Source organism: Eublepharis macularius, chromosome 13 (genome assembly GCF_028583425.1).
Source record: "Eublepharis macularius isolate TG4126 chromosome 13, MPM_Emac_v1.0, whole genome shotgun sequence".
Taxonomy (NCBI): domain Eukaryota; kingdom Metazoa; phylum Chordata; class Lepidosauria; order Squamata; family Eublepharidae; genus Eublepharis; species Eublepharis macularius.
This window is the reverse complement of record NC_072802.1, coordinates 67,975,910-67,997,441: the sequence shown is the minus strand read 5'-3', so window position 1 is coordinate 67,997,441 and position 21,532 is coordinate 67,975,910. Positions and strand designations below refer to the sequence as shown.

Genomic DNA, 21,532 nt, shown 5'->3' with positions numbered 1-21,532 from the left:
ACATGGCTTACTTCACACTGAGCTCTTCCAGGATTCATCTTGAGCTTTCAGGATGCGGGGGGGGGGGGGGGCGCTTTAATTTTAAAGATTCCAAAGAAGCGGCAGTGCTGCACTGCTGCACCGAACATGGCGCCTTCAAAACGAAAAGATTCTATGTGTTATCAGTTGTCCACTTGCTTCTAATGCATGAAGTATAAACTTGGACATATGAAGAGAGGAGCTGGAAGAAGCAAGCCTGAGGCAGTCCTTCGTGCATTGGATAAAGCGGATTCTGGTCCATGGAATTTATTGTGCCATGATAAATCTCCAAGACCAAATTCCAGTGGGGGAAACAGCGTCAGCCTCCTGCAGTGTTGGGATAACTGAGGACCAAACTAAACGTGACGGCAAACCTGTGGCAGCCACGAATTTGCCATGTTTCATTCGCTCCTTAACGACAAGGATGGAAACTTTCCTGAGCCAAGAGCCCACTTGGTGAGATGCACTCGCTTTTGGCTCCGGCACACAAAAGCTTCGGTGACAATACGTTTGTTAGTCTTCTTCAAGGTGCCAAGAAATTCCTTTTGGGTTATGCTCTGATTTTTAAAAAGCATCACCGAATTTCCGGCATTGATCAAAGCAACCAACAGTCAAAGAGAGAAACTTCACTGCATAATTTTTGTTTTAAAAAAGAGGCAACTCAGCAATCATGTATTGAAGGATCCCCGCCCACGACTCCCCTTTGACCCACTTTCCAGTAAATACGGGGAGGAGAGAGGCAGAGGGGGCCAAAGAACACAAGGAGGAAAACGGTGTCATTGGACAGGTGCTTCGGGGTCGTCTGCAGACCTCGCTGCAAAGCTTCCTGCCCTGGCAGCAGGCCAACCAGGCCTTTCAAAGTCAACGGAAATCTTTCTTGCAAAACTGGTATCCCTGCGCTTGTCTGGGGAGAGGCTGCTGGCTCCTGCTCAGCATTTTGGCTGCCCTCCAAAACTCCAAGGCTGAGAGATAAGAAGGGCGGGAGGGACAGAAAGAAAAGAAGGGGGAAAAAACGGAAAGGGCTTTTTTCACTCTCGCTCTCTCTCTCTATATTAAAAATGATAACCAGACTTACCAGTTCCACCTGAGGTCCCAGCCCTTCCAGTATCCTATGAGCAGCTTCCGCTTTTTTCTGAGATAGACAACAGAAAGGGGGTGGGGGGGGGGGAGAGAGAATGAAGTTATTCTTGTTGCCGCTAGAACTGCAGTCTCGACCTTCAAGGTTTGCCCCCCTCCCCCCTCCCCACCCAAACTTCCCATCGAAGAGGCAGCAAATTTAATACGCCTCACTTCCCTCCCCTCCCCAAGGCAGAAGGAGCAAGGTCAAAAAGCACCAAGCCGATTCAGTGTAATGGCACAAGCCAGGAGATGGGTATGATCAGCTGTCAAGCGGAAAAAAGCAAAAGAAAGAAAAAGAGCCGGCTTCAAAACCTTGGCTGCAAGCACCAAAGAAAATGAACCGGGGAAGAAGAAAAAAAAGCTAGGATGTACTCTGCTCGTGGTTGCTGGCGGCTCTCTCGTCCCCAGAAGAAAGTAGTTCTCTCTCTTTCTCTCTCTCTCTCTGCAGCAAATGAATTCTGTTTCACTTTCAAAGTATGTGGATGCTGTACACAATGACCTCACCAGCTGCCCAGGAAAGAAATGGGGACACTGCATCACCAGGCCCCCTTCCCCCCAATAATCACTCCTGGAAAGGGAACCCTCCTATCAGCTCCGCTACCTCTGGGTTGTCCCCCACCACTTTCTCTCCATCTTAGATGATCCTTGTTCTCAACAGGAATATGCATCAACTGGGTGCTTACACATGCTTAGGGCACATGGCTAAAGGGCTAGAAAGAGACACCGGTGCCACCACAGCCAGACTCTAAACAATAGATGACCTTTCCGCTGAACAGAAGCCTCCTCGGTGATGGGTACTAACTGCCCATTAAATCCACTTTGCTTTACGTCAAAGTGATTGCAAGCTGACAAGGGAGGAAAGCAAAAACTGGCTGGGAGATGAACAGCCAGACACAATGGCGGAACCAGAAAACAGGATCTCAGGGGAGAAAGCAGGGGAAGGGATGCCCCCCCCCACTCTCCAAGGGCACATATTCAAGACTGTTAAACAAGGAATAGCTACCCAGTCCTTCTCCTCCAAGGGGGATTCTCATCAGCATTTACAACCAGTGTGGTGTTGTGCTCAGCAGGGCTCATTTCGAGGGGGAACGCGCTGGAAGGCAGTTCCGGCAGTTCCCCAAAGAGGTCACATGTCAGGTGGCCCCACCCACCTGACTTTTGGCCATTTTGGGCCTGTTTCGGCCTGGATTGGGGCCGAAACAGCCTGGATTGGGCCTCTGGCGGGTAGTGGATCACTCTCTCGCTCAGCAGTGGCCTGATCCTGACCATTTTGGACTGCTTTTCAGCCCCTTTTTGCCATTTTGGGCTTAATTGCGGCCCTGAACAGCTGGGATTGGGTCCAAAACAGCCAGGACAGGTGATGTCAGGGGTGTGTGGCATACGCAAATCAGTTATGCTAATGACACACGTCTGGTGATGTCAAGGGGTGTGACATATGCTAATGGGTTATGCTAATGAGTTATGCTAATAAGTTCCTCCAGCTCTTTTTCTATGAAATGACCCCTGGTGCTCAGAGTATCAGCAGAGGACCAGAAGGACCCAGGCTGAATTCCTCACTCAGCTATGAAGCTTATTAAGCGACCTTGGCACATCACTTGCTCTCTTAGCCTCACCTACCTCACAGGATTGTTGTGAGGACAAAATAGGGAGAACTACATACACCAAGCTGAGTTGTTTGGACAAAGAGCAGGAAAAAAATGTGATACATGATTTGGGAGGCCAGAACCACAGGCTTCATAGTTAATAATAATCATATGACATTTATTTAGAGCTTAAATATAAACTATCCTCAGTGCAATTGAGAATAAGACCTTAATGGCTTCGGCCCGTTGGCTTACATCCTAAATCAACAATCAAAGATGCCAGAATTCTGGATTAATTAATGCAATAATTCACACTAGAGCAGATCTTTGCCAAACAAGGCAGGGCTGGAAAGCAAAGTTAACAGCAGGGCTTTCAGGGTAGAATGGGGGGGGGGGGGATGTCTTACTCAAAGTTAAGAGCAATCCTAAACAGGTCTACACGAAACCCTGCTTAAGTCTATTCAGTGGTATTTACTCCTAGGAAAGTGACCTTAGCTTTGCACGGTGCCCCAGCAAGCTGATGTTTCAAATCCCACTTCTGCCAAAAATTCAGCCTTAGCCTAGCCACAAATCTCTTGGCCTCAGCCTTTTACCTGCAATGTGGCGGCCCAATCCCCCCCCCCTTTTGACTCCACAGAGAACAAACAATAACTGCATGTTGTCAAATCGTAACCAACTCATGTTAAGAAACATTCAGAGGTGGTTGCCACTGCCTGTATCTGCGTAGCGACCCTTTTCTTCTTGGAGGTCTCCTAGCCAATTACCAACCAGAGCTGGCCCTGCTTAACTTCCCAGGTGTGATGAGCTTAGGCTAAGCAGGGATATTTAGGCTGCCGGGGAGAAATGGGGGCCATAAATATCTAAATGAATAAATAAATACAGTAACCATCAGAAGTACAAGAGTCACAGTACACATCATTAATCATAACATCACTGGGGCCATTCAGAAGGGGAGCGAGTATTGATTGATTGACTGATTTGATTTATACCCCGCCCTCCCCACAGATGGGCTCAGGGCGGCTAACAACATTCAAAAAATACATTAAAAGTCAAAAAACCATAAAATCAATAATAATTTTTAAAACGTCATTAAAACAGTCCAGGAACAGGCTATTTAAACAAATATTGGGAGTCTGTATACGGGCATAGCAGATGGCTGAGGGCAGCCCCAGAAAAAGCGGTGGTCTTAGATGGAAGAAGGAGGACACCCGCTGGCACTCAGCCAAAGGCCCGGCGGAACATCTCCGTTTTATAGGCCCTGTGGAACTGTAACAGGTCCCGCAGGGCCCGGATCTCCAGCGGGAGAGCGTTCCACCAGGCCGGGGCCAGGGCAGAAAAAGCCCTGGCCCTGGTTGAGGCCAGACGGATGTCCTCCGGGCCGGGGACCACCAGGAGTTGCTTGTCTGCAGAGCGCAACACCCTGCAGGGGACGTAATGGAAGGGAGTGGCACACTTTTTCCTGGTGTTGTGGGAAGAGCAGCAAACAAACAAGCGCATCAACAGCTAGATCCTGTGAACCTGTTCTTCTAGCAGAGGTGCTTTCCTCCAGGACTAAAAGCCTTTCACGGATACAAGATACTCAAAAGGGCATCTTCCATCACGGAAGGCTGCTTCCACTGGAGGAAAGCGCTTCTGCAAGTAGAAGAGATCCACTGTACATGAAGTGCTTCCAACTATTAGTTGTACGTCAATTATTCCCCCTCCCCACCGACATACAAATAGATACGTGCCAAAGGCTGCTTCCACACACTACACCCCAAGAGGATGACTGAGCCAATGTCGGCAGGAATTTCAGGCAGCTAGCATGTGCCAGATGCTTACAGATCTCGGGTGCTTAATTTCTAGGCGGACATGGTGTAAGGGCTTGAGTCTGGTTGGAAACACCGCTCCCTCCAAAGTCCCAACTCTTCCCTCTGATGTGTAGGGATTCTGCAGTTGTTTGCAACCATGGAAACTGCACTCGATTGCTGGGGCACTGCATGTACCAGCTCCAGGGTTGTGCGCGGGTCCCGGGACTGAACTTAGGAAACCCTGGCACAAATTAAACCATGTGGGAATCAGTTTTCTGGTGCAATAACAGAATAGCACTGCTACACTAGTAGCTGGAACAAGGCTCAAATGTGTTGTGCAGCCAAAGAAGCCACCCAGTGGCCACCCTTGAAATAGTTTCAGCAGCAACAAACTGTTTTTCCGGAGAGCCACAGGTTGATACAGCTGAACAACCAGCAAGTTAGGGAGCAAGTCACAGCTAGAAAAGGAGCCCCAGATATACAGGCGGGGCAGGGGCAATATAAGCACCGTTAAACCTGCCCCTCAGTGAAAGAGCTCCAATTTATCTTATATAAGGATTTTGCTGCAGAGTGCAAACTCCTTGAACTTGGTCAGGTTCTTCAGCACAGACCACATGAAAAGTTTCCACGGGGGCATTTTTACCCGTGCTTTCCTTCCAACGGGCTCAGTGTCCCGTACATGGCTCTCCCTTGCCCATATTCTCATCGTAACAACCCTGGGAAGGTAGGTTGGGCTGAGAAGGGAAGCAGGCTGGTCCTAGGTCCCCTGGTGACCTTCACTATCCGCAGGTTGTGCACAAACACCAGAGTGGAATGCAATACTTAAACGTCTGAACAGTGTTACAGTTAGGTAACTGGACTTCGTCTACAGAAAACTGGGTTTGAATCCACCCTACAGACCTGAAGCTCAGTGGGTGACCTTGGGCGAGTGGAACTCTCTCAGAGCAGAACCACAAGTGACAAAAGGCACAGATTGGACACTTGTCAGCTTCCCTCAAGTTTTGATGGGAAATGTCGGCATCCTGGACTTGCAGCTTCGCTCTCTGACTGCTGTCCAATGGACTTTTCAACTGTCACTTGTCCAACATTCCGCCAAGCTGCCTACATTTCCCGCCAAAACTTGAGGGAAGCTGACAAATGTCCAACCTGTGCCTTTTGTCACTTGTGGTCCTGCTCTATTAGTCTAACCTCCCTTATTCTGGGGTAGAATTAACAGGATACAAACCTGCATTTGTGGCATGAAGAGCTCCTTGAAGATCCTTCCCATATCCGAAGGACAAGCTCTCCTGGCACAGAGCTGTGTGCCCTCTTACATAAGTCAGTTTCTTTTAACCACCCTGAGCCTCTTGGGTAGTCCATTCAGCTTTAGCCAGGATCTGTTGTCTCTCTTGACTTTAAAAATGCATCTCAACACCTCCCCTCTCCCCTTTACATTTTACCATCTGCCCAGAGGGAGGGAGAGTACGAGGGAGGTGGTTTCCTGACTGATGGAAGAGCCAGCCAATCAGTGCTGTGCACAATCACCTTCATCTACAGCTGAGTATGAGTGAAGTATTGTCCTCTAGTAACCCTGTACACACAACCTGCGTGTGTGTGTATACACAGAACAATACATGTAGGAAAAGGTGAATTAAGCATGCTGGCCCCGCCATTTAACTACACCAATTTTCCTCAATGTGGACGCAGAGCCTGCGTGCAGACTGAAGTGTACAGACGTGGGTCAGGAACATCAGAAAAACAGAGTTGCCGACCACAGGAATGAAGCAAATGCAACCCACATAAACTCTGTGCCCACATCTGGCTGAGCATGCATAGGCCAGGGGCAGGGCCCGCATGCTCGGCCCTGGGTCGGGGTCGGGCCAGGGCACTTGATTTCTCTCTGCATGTTGCCATGTGCACACACATACTGTGTGCTCATGGTTGGTATACGTTATCCAACATGTAGCGGGGCTCACTGATAAAACTGCACATCAATAAGAATCTTTGGTCGTGCCTGAGGGTGGCAAAGTTCTGGAAACGGGCATGGATACATTATATAAATATGACTGGTAACCAGTCCTTAATTTTCAAGGAGGATCTCTGTTACCAAAACACCATCGCTCCACAGAACAAAATGCACATCCTCCATTTCAGAAGTTTGCAATGCCTACAATACCCCCTTTCTCTTTGGAAGAAAGGTCTGGCAACACTAAGCCACGTATTCCCCTACAGTTCATTCTACACATAACCACAATTGCCGGAATACACGCAAACTGCCTATAACGTCGATCTGGTTCCACTGGGTGGACACTTTGCTATCACAGCAAGTATCGTCAGCCCATATGCCAAGCAGTAATCATATAGACGCCTGCCAATCAAAATAGAAAGACGTTCTCTGAAAAAGGCTGGGGTTTATTTCCCTACAGGCGTGGATATTTTCCTGCAAGAAACAATGTGCCACAATGAAGATTTCCTGCTAAATTCAGCAAGACGGGAAAGGGTGTTGATCGGCCCGTACAATGCCGCTGTGGTTTCACAGGCAGCCTTCCCAGATCCTCCCAAACTGTCTCCCCGCAGTGATTATTTCAAATTATTTATCCCTGCTCACTTCCACCCCCAAAATCCCTGTTTCAATATTTGCTTCTCACTTGTGCAAGTCGATCCCGTTATTATTTCCCTCCCATTCTCTGTTTCCTTGGATCACGTATTTCCTGTAATGTGCTCATTTTTCAACATGCACCAATATATCAGCATTATACATTATAATTCAACATATATTTGTTTTATATATAATTTATCTCTATATGATGCATCTTTCAGGTATGAATTGCACATTTAAGGAACACACTGGCACCCAATCCGTAGGAATGCACAAAATTAATGTGAAAAGCAGAAAACCAAAATGGTGACAAAAATAAGCTAGAAAAGAAAAAGGTTTAATTGCTTGGTCTCTTTACATCTTCCCACTCTTCCTTGCTTGCCACAGCACGCTCTCAGGCCATCTCGCAGAGTCAGTGGTAGCAAGAAACCCCTCAATGAGCTCCCAATTTCCAGTCGGCCTATTTTGCTCCAAGTTTCACTGCCTCCATGAAGAAGCAATTTCAGGGTACATTTGGGAGTCTTAAACACAGAATTCTTCTCAAATTCTGCAGCTGATTCCAGAGTTTGGCCAGATAGGAATTTATTTATTCAGGGGCCCAACAAAACTTATCAGAGACCACCCAAAGGTTCTGCTCATCCCCACTGCAGGAACCACAGATCACATCCTGGAGATAACAGCAGCAGTGTTCTAGACAGCAATACGTGCTCATTCAGAGCAGTAAACAAAGTCAGTTGTTGTTATCCCCACAATACAGCTGGGGAACTGGGGCTGAGAAGAGTGGCTTACCCAAGGAGACCTACAGAGCTTGTGGCAATGGCGGGATTTGAACCAGCAGAATGTTGATTCACAACCCAACCACTTAACCACTACATTACAGCAGCACTCGTAATAACTGTGTTTATATACAGCTCTTCTAGATAGATTAATGCTCCACTCAGAGTGGTGAAGAAGGTCAATGTTATTCTTATTCCCACAATCAGATCCTTCTGGCATTTTCCTCGCTCTGTATCTTGTCTCATCTGACGAAGAGAGCTGTGGTTCTCGAAAGCTTATGCCTCAATAAAGTTGGTTAATCTTAAAGGTGCTACTGGATTTTTTACTATTTTGCAACTACATACTATCACGGCTAACTCCTCTGGATCTATCTTGTCTTTAACCTTCTTGCTTCTGGATTTTTCATCCATTAGCTTCTGTATGTCCCAGGACCTCTTCCCAGTTTTCTGCTTTCCTCTTAGTAAGGCTTTGATCTCAACCAAACTAACAATTTCCCCTCCCATCCAGAATCTGGACTGCAAACTGTTGAGGTCTCAGATCAATAGAACATTCCATGCCTACACACAAACTCAGCCTATCAGAATTAGAGCCCCCCTTAGCACAAAGGCAGCACAACATAAATTTAGCCAGTAAATCATGTTTTTAAGCAGCTATCTGACATGCTTAGATGTTTCCTGCTCAGAAGACTGATCCTCCAGTTATCATCATCAATTGTTTCCATAAACACATAACAACAACAACAACAACAACAACATCTGATTTATATACCGCCCTTCAGGACGACTTAACACCTACTCAGAGCGGTTTACAAAGTATGTTATTATTATCCCCACAACAACAAACACCTTGTGAGGTGACTGGGGCTGAGAGAGCTCCAAGAAGCTGTGAATGAATCAAGGTCACCCAGCTGGCTTCAAGTGGAGGAGTGGGGAAGCAAACCCGATTCTCCAGATTAGAGTCCCGTGCTCTTAACCCCTACACCAAACTGGTTCTCACAGAGAGCCAGTTAACACAGAGTTAATCCTAACAGCTTCAAAGTTCTTCCCAAGAACTTCTTCCTCCACAACTGATTATTCAGACAGCCTTGGCATAGATACGATGGAAGGAGTGGGGATTTTGCAATGACTTCCACTGAATCTCTACCTCCCATCATTCCAATCCCAACACACTACAGAGGACGAAAGGAACCAAACGGCCTTCAACTTTGCACTCAAGTTCACCCTCTTAAATTTCAAGCTTCTGGCTTGACTCCCATAGGATATCCTTTTATCTTTCCCTCATATTGCTCCTCTGGGCACCAGCCAAGGTATTGCAGCAAGTCTGTGCCATGGAAAGAGGGCATTCCCCCTCACTGAGAAGACACCTCCATGAAGAGATATGGCTAACAGCAGCCTCACTGGTAACACTCGCTGCCTCTCTACCTGTTGGGCACTCAAGTCAAACAGCACGAGCACCAAGAACACAAGGTGGCAGTAAGTAGTCCAGAAGCACCGAAGGACTGCTTAGCAGCTACTGTGTAGCATTCGTCAGTGACAAGTTGCCCAAACTGAGGGGTTGATAGCGAAGCTCAAGACAATGCATCCACCTGGACTGAATCGAGACCTAGGCTTCCTGTCTCATTACCACTGCTGATTTCTCCACACCCGCTACCCCTCTGTGTACCCCTCTCTATCCAACCACACCTGCTATTATCATTCACTGACTATTAACATTCGGCATCTGAAATCACTCCGCTCTGCAAGATATAAGGACAGATGGACTTACATTCTAGCTGTATCTGAAGAGGTGAGCTGTGACTCACAAAAGATCATACCCTACTACCAATTTGGTTAGTGTTATAGGTGCTACTGGACTCCTGCTCTTTTCTACTGCTACAAACAGACTAACACGGCTACTCATCTTGAGGGGCAACAGGAAGTCTTGAGAGGCTTACAGCAGGCAGTGGCACAGGACTGGCTCGCTGGTGTCACACAGTCACAGCGCTAGGAAGATTCCCCTGCCTGAACAGCTTTCAATTTCCTCCTCCTGGGTGGGATGAGGAGCAGATCTGATGTACAAGGCTGTTGGTTTGAGTTCTGCAACAATATGTGGAGTACTGGTAGCGGGCTGATTAAGAAAGGTGCCAAAGCTTGAACCAGCTTACATGAAAGCTACCCAAGATGATCGCGCAAGTATTAAAAAAAAAATCTTGAAAAACCAGCTTGAGGCTGATGAACTGCCCCCCCCCCTCCAGTAGTTAATGCGTTTTAAATGAGGTCATTGAGAAAACTGCAAATGATCTAATGTGTTGGAATCTATGCAACTTCGCAGTCTGCGCTTGTAACTCTTTCGCGGTCTCAAGAGGGTTAGGGATTTGCTTTTTTTTTTTTAAGTCCTTTCAAATTATTTAATTGTTTAAGAAGAGACATGATCGCCATATCCCCAAGGGAAGCTTTTGGGAATACAATGTCCTTGGAAATTAGGAGCGTTTACAGTACTTTTCATTTTCTCTATCCATCCAACCACTGTAGTGGGCAGAGGGTTGGACCGGATGCCATGGGTCCTGAATTCAAATCCCTCCCTAGGCATTTAAGTTTGCCTTGGGCAAACTCACAATCTCTTGCCTTAAATTCTCACAATGGAGCTGTTGCCAAGAGAACTCTGGGATACCATCTGCGAGGTTTCCCTGAGCATCACAGAAGAACGGCAGGACACAAAACCCAGCAATAGAAGTGCAGGGGTGGAAATGATACGGGAAAAGATAAATCTGCCTTAACACCTTTCCCTAGAAGGCATTCATTACACAGACTACCTCCAGCCAATCCAGACACCGCTAGGAACAAGCGATTTTCACTCGCTAGCAAGCATGGGAGAAACATTTCCCATCTCTCAGAAGCAGCAGCCAAAGATTTAGGAGTTTCCCAGGACCTGATTGACTCAACCGATACCAAGTCAGCCCATCTCTGGCTAAGGACTGGCTAGCGAAAGTTCTTCTGGGTCACTAAACAAGGCTGGTCCAAACAGAGAGGCAAAATGAGCCACACCCTCTGGCATTTGGAGGGCCTCAAAGGGAGATCGAGCACATACTACCTACAATTTCTGGTGTGGCATCCAGAGGCAACACAGCTACTTTTCAGCTTGGTGGCACACACTGAATTCTACGGGGAGCGATCAAGAATCTTGTGCTCTCCGTCAGCTGTGCAGAAGCAGTTTCTCCCCTGAACTTTTTTTTAAAAATCTGTTATGTGATTTGGCAGCTGGTCACCAGCATATACTGCCGGCTTTGTGGATTTTATTTGCTGATTTTTGTACTGTTTCTGGATTTTAAAAAAATGTTCTGAGGTTAGTTTTAGCTGTTTGTTGCCACTTTCTAGCTTTTTCCAAAAAATGCTTTAAACAAGACAGCTACCTTGTGTGTCATTGTATTAACAGGAAAGCAGGATACTAGTTTCCTTAAAGTAAAATTTAAAAAAACTTTAAAGGGGAAGAAACTAAAATGCAGCATATAAACTCTCTCGGTAAATAGAAACTTTGCCAGGGAGAGGTGGAGTAGAGTACAAAACTAGTACTTGAAATCACGATTCTGCCCTGGGCTTGGAAAAAACCAACACAGCTTCTCACTGTCCCCTTTTCTCAACATCACTTCTGGTCCAGGAATGGGAAAAAAAGTGTTCGTGGAAGGTGGTGGCAGGCAGACACCCTGCCGACAAAATCCAAGAACATCTTGAAGGCAACGTAAGTTTCCTCCCAGGATTACAAGCAATCTGGTCTCCCGAGTTACTCACGCACTTTAGGATTTGTCAGAAAGGTTAGCCTTTTGCAAGCCAAGAGAGAAGATGAGGAAGCAGGAGTTATTTTCAGAACGCTTGAGGGGGAGCAGGGGGGAGTGTTTTTTCTGGAATTCTTCCAGCCCCCATTCCACAGAGACATCCACTGAACCATGTTCTGAATTTTTATTTATAGCACCTCTCAGTCAGGCTCCACCAGGCGTAAGTATTTCCATTCAAGATAAGACTTGGTCTGCATGGATGGAGGCAGGCAAACCTCTTAAGACAGGCAGGAAACACATACGGACAGGCCCCTAAGGCAACACCTTCACCTTTGCTAATCAAATCACAGCTGGCTAAGGAGTAAGAACAAACTGCAAGAATCGCAGCTCAGGATATATGGGGAAGCTACTTCTTGTGTCCTGAAGCATCAGCTGCCATGAATTCGGAAGCCACTGTCATGGGCTCTCTGGTTCAAACTAGAAACTACATGGCCAAAAGCCAGCTCTCTGATTTTCACATAAACAGTCCCCCAACAGGGCCAAGAGCATGTTCAAGAGCTATTTTGGGTTAGGGAAATAGCTGGGATGGGGGAGGCTGAAGTCTTCCCCTCTGCTCTTCTGTCCTGATCTAAATCCCCGGGTGCTTAGGAAACAAGTTACTCCATTCTGGGTGCCTGATGGTTAACATGAAAGTCAGGTCAGGGGAACCCTGATACGACACATTACAAATCGTAATGTGTAATTTGGGCCTTAAATGCAGTAAATTCCCAGAAACAAAAGCATGCTCAGACTGTCCAGAAGTGCAGAAGACAAACATGGGTGTGTATGCAACACTGGAGGCCTCTAGATACGCTGGGCCAAGTTTGGTGTAAAGAAAGAGCAGCAGCCCAGCCTCATGCCCTTGGCTGGCCAACCCAGCAGGGCTGTCAGCCTTCTCCAGATTGAGCCAAAGGCCCTGGAGACCCAAAGTCTGCAAAACATTATTCACAGGCACTCATGGCTCCAGCCTGGCCCAGAAACTGGGTAAGGGTCTTTAGCTCACATGCAAATGCACTAGAGAAGGCAATGGCTGATTCCGCACACGTTGGATAATGCACTTCCAATGCACTTTCTCAATCGTTTGAGGTGGATTTTTTGTTCCGCGCACAAAAAAATCTGTTCCAAATGATCTATAAAGAGGATTGGAAGTGCATTATCCAACGTGTGCGGAATCACTCAAAAATGTATCCACAGCCTTAAAGGCAACACTGCTTCCAAACAACATGTGCCAGCTGGCTTACCCATCTCCTCTGCTCCTAACTAGGAATCCTATCCTTCTACCCTCTAGCTAAAGGAGAAAGCCGTGGGAACAGCCTAGAACGGTACAGGCAAGAGGGTGACAGCATACAAGATCAGCAAGCTTTATGAGAATATTTAAGAACAACAACAACAACAACAACGTTCGATTTCTATACCGTCCTCCAGGACAACTTAACGCCCACTCAGAGCAGTTTACAAAGTATGTTATTATTATCCCCACAACAAAACACCCTGTGAGGTGGGTGGGGCTGAGTCAGCTCCAGAGAGCTGTGACTGGACCAAGGTCACCCAGCTGGCTTCAAGTGGAGGAGTGGGGAATCAAACCCGGCTCTCCAGATTAGAGTCCTGCTGCTCTTAACCACTACACCAAATGGAGACAACAAGGGACAAGACAAGGATGCTTTGGGCACTCTTGTCTCCCCCTGCAGCTTCCCCGTCCAAAAGGCAAACTACCAGCAATAGCTGGGAGGGCAAACCTTCATGCCACAGATAGAGACAAGATTGCCCACTCTGGCGAGAAGCAGAAGGCAGGAAGGCACAGGACACACAGGACATTTGCTAGAAATGTTTGCCTAAGGCTCCCTGCAAAAAAAAAAAAAAAAAAATCAAGGCCAAAATGCGGACTATGGCTTGGGGCACAACATCAACTTTGCATATGGATGGGCCGAAGTTCAATCCCCAACACCTCCAATTAAATACTTTAGCTGGTGTTGAGAAAGACCCTTCTCTACCGTAGACCCTCAAGAGCTGCTGACAATCAACAGACAACAGTAACCAAAATTGTCTGTGACCGCTTCATATGTTCAACAGGTCTACAGCCCACACCTGCCCTTTGCACTTTACATATTTACAGAGCGGGGAGAGGGGCAGCCAGTCAGGGTAAGGAAGAGAGAAAGCCAGCGTAATCCTGGTACAGCGAGGGCAAACCAGTTGCCAAGAAAAAGCGGCTGCAACCTCTCCCACAACACAGCTGGGGTTACTGCCCACGTCTCTTTCTGTTATCTATTTGAAAAGGTGAAACCAGATGACATTTAAACCGCAGTTTCTATCAGGAACCAACATGCATGGAGCTCTTAGCTTGCAGGTTCAATCTCAAAGGGAGGGGGCAACAAATGACCAGCTCGGGTTTGCAAATGACTAACTGAAACGTGGAACCCCGTTGCTGCTATTTCCTGTGCCAAGTGCAACGGAATGGCTGGTTTCTCTTCCTCTCTAGCGTACATCAGATCAAAAAGCTTCCTTTAAGTGGACTTCTGAGAATGAAGTCTTGATCTTCTGGCAAAGGCAACCGGAATTCAAGAGAAGAGAACAAAGACTCTTTCCACCCCCTTTTTCATTTTGAAAGTATAAATATATTCTGTCTCCCTCCCTCGATCTGGATGCTGTATCTAAACAATTACACAGCTGAGGCACTTATCGCTTCTCTTTCCTAGCTGTGGAATGCTATCCTTTAGATGAATGGGTTGGCGGTACTTAATGCAGAATGGGCCAGTATCAACTGCATGTTTGCAGCCTGCCTGTTAAAAAACTTAGCCATGGCACTTAAGACTGTTGGATGCCCCACCACGGAAGGGCCAGCTTGGTCCAACCACGGCTTTTATTTTCAGCATTTAGTAAAAACCTACCTGTGGTGGGTGGCCTTTGTGCTAGAAGGAGACAGATGAAAGCTATGATCGACTGGGAATTATTGATTTATCTACTGTGGCTGTTTCGCTGCTATTGTGTCTTTCTGACATTCTGTATGTTTTTGCTTTTAGGCTTCAGAATTGCTTTATATCCAGTCTAGTCTTTTTTTTTGTTTGCCATGATGGGGGGCTGTTGGATGGATACCAGATGCAAATCTTTCAACAAGCCAAAGCAAATGAAATCCAAAGCAATGCAAAAAGGGTTCCTGACCTTTGTGGCTGTGGTTGTGTAAAGCTGGGGACAGTATGCAGACCTCATGCGCATCTGATTTGTAAGTCTGATTTGATGCCCATCCACTTTATGAGATCTGCACTGCACACAATGCCCAGCCCGCCCACTGACCTGATTTAAACATTGGATCTCATCACATCTTGGAAGCTAAGCAGGGTTCGCCCTGGCTCCTACTTGCATGGGAGACCACCAAGGAAGTCCATGGTCACTACGCAAAGTCAGGCAATGTCAAACGGCCTCTGAACGTCTCTTGCCTTGAAGACCCCATGAGGGGCTGTCAGAAGTTGCCTATGACTTGATGACACTTTCCACTTGATACATTACGCTACGGAAAATGGGAACTTATTGTAGTGTCGGCACCCAATTCACTCTTTTTCCCATTTGTTCCTCCTAACCTGGCCCATTTCAGACCTAGATCTCTGCCCAGGCAAAAGCTTTAGCTTTGTATGTTCAGTTTTTGTATAAAATTCCGTTTTTCCCCTTTGGTCTTTGAGATGGATTTAAAAGTACACTATTTAAAAAATATGCAGACTTGAGACCTACAAGGGGCCAGGGCAGGGACGAACCGCTCAGAGTTTCAATTTTTCAGCATAATGCTGTGTGTATTTATAGACAGCCAGCAATGCCCTTTCGGAGATACAAATGCTGAGACAGAAAGCAAATTAAAATTTAATCTTATTGATTTCTACAGACACAGCCCCAAGAGCCAGAAAGACATCGCTGCCTCTTCCACCGACTGAGCCACATCACAGTGAGTTTTTTTCCCCAAAACAGCAGGCAGCCGCGCACCAAAGGGACGCTGGCAGCTCCTCCGCCACCAGCCATCTGCCCCCGCCCAATTTTCCCTCCACCAGAGACATAAGGGAGAGAGACTTGATGGATCCAGAGCCCTACAACAGTACACCTTAATTGCTTGTTTCAAGAGCCTTGTCTTTTCTTGACACAGTCGAAGCACTGAAAGGGAAAAGCTGCAGTGGCTGTCCTCGCATGAACTCTCCCTCTCCGACAAGAGAGGAAAAGAGGAGGCGGGAGGGAAGGGAAGAGAAACGATGAGGTCAACTCTCAAAAAGGAAGCTGACAGCTACTCGCTCCGGGGCTCACTCAGATCTGAGAAGCGCTGCAGTCAAAAAGCAGCCAGTCTCCGTAGAAACACCATTTCCCACCCACCCCCTCCAGTACACTCCGCAGTCCGTGGCATTGACAGATTTTAATTCCAGTGAGCCAGTGGCCCCAAGTGGAGAAAGGTGCCTGTTGCAGTAAGGGAGAAGGGACTATGTTGGAACAACCTGATTGGGGGGGCCCCCGCAGGGGACGGGTACCGGATTAAAGGATGCCCCAACTTCCAGAGTGCATCAACAGACTATTTCTATCCTGCATCTCTGTGCTTAAAAAGCTTAAAGCAGAACACAGGTATGTTTCATCATCATCATCATCATCATCATCATCATCATCATCATCATCATCATCATCATCATCATCATCATCGATTTCTATACTGTCTTCAGGACAACACCCACTCAGAGCGGTTTACAAAGTGTGTTACTGTTATCACCGTGTGTGGTGGGTGGGGCTGAGAGAGCTCTGAGAGAGCTGAGACTGACCCAAGGTCACCCAGCTGGCTTCAAGCAGAGGAGTAGGGAATCAAACCCGCCTCTCCAGATTAGAGTCCCGCCGCTCTTAACCGCTACACCAAACTGGCTCTCCTGCAAAATGGGAGCTCCCATGTGCTTAAAAGACAGAACAGTCATACTCCTCGCCAACAAGGATGCTGTGTCTACTCAACAGCCACTGGCAGAAGCATCTCCTGCTGAGATAGACAGCTTAGATCTTCATGTTCAGTGGCAGTATACATTTTACTATGCTGAGAATGAGTAAAAGGGAAGGATTTCTCCAAAGTCAGAGAGATGGACATAAGATCCCCAGTGGGGTGCGGCAGATGGGCCTTGAATATTCTGTAAGATATTCCATATTTTATTTATTTACGTCATTTATAGTCCGCCTTTCTCAATGAGACTCAAGGCGTATTACACAGTATGAGGTTAATACAATCAGTATCAAGTACATTTCAATACAATACCATAAGGTAAACAGATACAAGTTTAAAAGACAGAGCGTTAGCAAGGATCCAAGACGGAGTAGAAAAAATACTGGAGCAAAACATAATCAATTCTAGGGCTAACATCAGACAGCATGGAGCGCTGGTTGTACATAGGAGTATGTATTTAAAGCAGCAGATAATATATAAGGCAAAAATAGTGATGAAGTCTATGATCCCCAACTCATTAGTGAAGCATCTGAGACCCCATCCCTACAATACAGCCCTCCCATTTGAGTAAAAAGACTTTTTGAATAGTTTGGTTTTTCCTCGTTTATGGAAAGCCAGGAGAGTGGGGGCTCTTCTGACTTCCTCAGGCAGGTCATTCCACAGGATAGGGGCCACCACAGAGAAAGCCCTTGTATGGGCTGCTGCTGACTTCACCCTGTGTGCAGCCTGGCACCTGCAGCAGACCCTGTTCAGATGAGCAAAGCTGTCGTGGAGGAACACAGGGAGGAAGGCGGTCCCGTAGGTATGGAAATCCATATAGCTGTTACACATTGGTGTGAAGGTCACCTTGCTTAGTCAACAAGTCAGGCGAGTGCCTGACCTCCTGCGAATTCCATGCATAAGTTTCCAAGGTGAATGAGATATAAATATATAAATAACATTTACACATGGGAAAATACAATACTATAGATCAGGTGGTCAGGCACTTTATGCCTTTGTGCTGGCCACCTCCACCCTGCAGTAAGTCAATGATAGAACGGTCGAATAATTTCTGCACAGGAGGAGAAACCAGCACATGTCTGCTCAACTTGGACTGCTGGATCAGACTGCAGAATTCATGTTTCCCAGACTGCTGATCTCTTGTACTCTGTAAACTTCCTACCACTCCATCACTAGCCAGACTTACCCGGTTCTCGTCGTAGATGATTTGGACCAGGCTGCGATGCTTGGACTCAATGGGCGGAGGTGAGATCGGCTTCTCTGGCTCCAGGGGCTTAGCTGCTTCCTCCTCCAGTTGTTGCTGCATTCAGAAAACCAGAAAGAGGGAAGCCTCAGCAAATGCAGAAGTCTGCGTCAAACCTTCACATGCCTTGAGCAACTGGCTGCAAGTCCCCTCCGTTCCCTTCCCCCAGTGCATTTACAGGAACAAAGCAATATACATTCATCTCCAAACAAAGGTTCCCCCCCCCCCAGGCAGCAATGCCCTAACACTCCAAGCAGTCCAGAAATCCCCAAACGTAAAACCTAAATTCTCAAGGCCGCTGAAGAGCCTCTATGCTAAACACCACGACACTTGCCTTTCATTTCCTTTGACTTTTGTTTTCCATATGGGAAGAGCAAGTTTCCAGCCCACATGGTTTTGGAATGCAGGACAGAACACTTCAGCAGCCCTGCGGGCTAGTCAGATAAACACAGATCTAAATGCTTGTTCTTCCCAAGGCTACTGAGATCCAGCAGAGATAACATGTTGTGCAGACGTGGTATCGAACCGAGCAACCACTGGCTAGGTGGAATTTTAAAGTGAGACTGGACAACTCCAGCTACTTGGACACCAGGCTATCCCACACGCTACCTCAAGGAACCAATGTTTCTGCTGCTCCAACTGTAGACACAGCTGATCACAGAGAACAAATTTCAGCCTCTGGGTTATTCTCAGCAATTCGGAGCCACTAGAACGTTGCAACAAGCAGCGATACCCGTCATGCATGCTAAAGCAGGCCTACCAACCTGGCCCAGGTACAGGGACTGCTGGCAGAGCGGACAGCTGCAGGGGTGGGGGAGCAAAGAAGAGGCCCAACAAGACTTTGGCATGCTGGGATGGTCTCCGGAGCTTTCTTCTGAGAATGGGGACCACGCACACGGCGTGTGTGAACTCAATCCCTCCATCTTAAGAGCTCTGGGTGTATTCGGGCCTACTGAACCAGACATTACAGAAGACACTTGGCTGTTGACTAAAAACAGAAACCCTCAGTGTCTCCTCTTTTCTCCCTGGCAACATGCAGGAAAACAAAAGGTGTCATGATGTAGTTGTTACACTTCAGGTTCAATCATTCCATTTAACTGGCTGACATTTGGTGGGGGGGGGGAGGGAATTTTGGGAGTGCAATGGCACATCAATCATTTTGTTTTATTTCTGGTTACTAAGAGAGAGCGACAGCGGAGCTGCTGATTTCACCAGTAGTCAGGCACATCTCACTGCATCAACTACTGGCCTTAGTTTAACCCGCCCGTCCCCCAAAGACTGGAATCAATGGGACAGCCAATCAAATAACAGAGCTAGTGGATTTTATAATTGAGAATGGGGACTTGGCCGATATTCAGGATTCCCTTTAGAGGGCTTGTTGGCTTGTTTGTTCTTAATTGCCTTCCGGTCACCCAAGAGACTTCCTTCTTTTTCAGACAATAAAATCTGCAGCCCTTTTTTACTCTCCAAAGTTGTGTGCTGGCTTGTCGTTTCCCCAAGCGACAGCAACGCAAATGTCTCCTTCCGAAAATGATAACTCCCGACCTCAGCACATCTTGCCAGTCTACAGCCTCTGCTGGGATTTGCAGAAAATGTGAAAAACACAAACCAAAAAAAAAAGTAACATAGATCAGTGTGGCCTTATTGTAAAGGCCTGCCACAGATAAATAAGTAAGTACACAAATAAATAAAAACACAGGAGAGAAGCCAAGCCTGTGACCTTTCGAAACCGGAATGAGTCTTGACAGTGACCAATTGGTTTTCCCACTCTGCAGCAAAAGCACTCTGTGCCATTATTTCTCCCTTCCTGTGACATGGAAGCCCCCAGTTGCAGTGACTCAGAGGAGACCATGGCAGAACCGACTCTCCGTTGATTGTGCTCCATTTGTTAAAAGGGACCCGTTTGCTGTGAGCAACACAACAGCAATGAATGGTTTCACGCAGGTCTGTTGTGGACATTCCAAGACTTAGCACTCTGCTACGCTCAGCAAGAGCTTGCTTGGAGGCACCGCAATGCTGGCATGACGCCAGGGCTGCTGTAACCGAATCGAGACCTGGAAGCCCAAGATCTAACAGATCAGAATCTTGTGCTAGAAGGAGAGATACAGAGTGGGGGGGAAGGCCTGCTCTGATTATCAGGCAAGGATGGACTCCCGCTATTTATGCCAGCACGGATCTACCTAGAGGCGTCATGTTCTTGGCCAATCCAGCAGAATGCCCTTCTGTGCTTCAGGAGAGTTTTCTGGAGCACATACAGCCCCAAGATGTCCCTTGGCTGGGTCCAAACCTCAAAGTCCCTGGTTTAAGGCCGGGAGTCACTCTGTTTAAAACACAGCAGAAGACGTTCGCTGCGCGTCGGACAGCGTGCCGATCACCCTGCTCATGCGGAAACAGTGCGTCACTTTTTAACTATTTTACTCACTCCAGTGACCACCAGAAGTGCTCTAGTTGATTCTCAGAGTCTCTCTACACGAGATGCCTCGGCCCGTGTTCGTCAAATGTAGGGGGATGCAACGTTAAGCGTAGTTTAAAAAGACAGAGCCAGCGGAAATTGCAGCTCAGAGGGTTTCTTACTTTCATCTTTGCCTCCCCAAAGCCTCTGTCAGTTTCACCTCTCCAGGCTAAAACTGTGTGGGATGGCAACCAGAGGGCAGCAAGGAATGGAAATGGCTGGAGCTGCCTTCTGGAGTCAGGCTTAGACCTGGAGAGGTTATAATGGGCTGAAGTTTCCTTTCTGGCATTTCATAGCCCCTTCACACAGCTCCAGTATATCGCAAAGCCCTTGCCGTGCCGCCGGCTGTCTTTTTAAGCTACCCTTCCCAGTTAACATTGCAGCTCCTGACACATGTTTCTCATTCACAGTCTTGTGTAGAGATTCTCAGTTTATAAGGACTAGCATAAAATAATCACATATTTAAAAAATAATAACCAACAGAACGCCTGGACAAACAAGTATGTTTTTAGCTGGTACTGGGAATTTAATACAAATGTCTCCGAGTAGGGTGTTGTATCATCAAAACCCAGAATTATATAATGGTCAGGGCAGGACCGGGGAGACCTCGGTTCGAATCCCCACTCCGTCTTGGAAGCTTACTAGGTTACTGTGGGCCTGTCACTCACTCTCAGACTAACCGACCTCACAGGCTTGCTGGGAGGATAAAATGGAGGCGGGGAAACGCTCTAGCAGTGCAATCCTAAGCAGAGTTACTCTTGTCTATGCCCATGGATTTCAACGGGCTTCAACTAGACTAACTCTTGTTAAGAGTTGCACTGTCGGAGATGATCCGGCAGACGAAATGGAACTGACCAGGAAGGCACAAGTCCTCCTGCACTGAGCATGCGAAACCAGAGCTGCGTCTGGGGTGGGAGGGAGATCTGTTGGCCTAAAATCTAGCTCCAGAAGTTTACAAATTGATACCCTGCAGAGGCATAAAATAAAGCCCATCCACATGAAGCACAGAGCCATGAAGAAATAAAAGCCCCAGTCTTATGTGGCTGCCCACCTTATCTTGGACCACCAAGGCACAACGAGCAGGGATCAGTAAATTCCTACAGAAGCAGAGAGTCCTTCAAAAATCCTGGTCCCAAACTGTGGCCGATTCCACACAGCTTACCTGGAGCCGGGACGTTGCGGAACATTGCGGATCATGCCGGAAAAAACGCGGAAGATTGCGTTTTCTCGCGCAAAACTCGTG

At 47.2% G+C, this 21,532-nt stretch overlaps 1 protein-coding gene across 7 annotated transcripts in view; it reads right to left on the bottom strand.

Moving 5' to 3' along the window:
- The window catches only part of NCOR2 (nuclear receptor corepressor 2), a 386,637-nt gene that overhangs the window by 192,460 nt on the left and 172,645 nt on the right, over positions 1–21,532 (bottom strand). For all 7 annotated transcript variants that reach the window (XM_054996728.1, XM_054996729.1, XM_054996722.1 and 4 more), the window contains exons 6-7: positions 17,781–17,894; positions 1,094–1,150 (exon numbers count right to left, since the gene is read on the bottom strand). In XM_054996728.1, the coding sequence (XP_054852703.1) occupies positions 1,094–1,150; positions 17,781–17,894 (171 nt within the window). The remainder of the gene's footprint in view (positions 1–1,093; positions 1,151–17,780; positions 17,895–21,532) is intronic.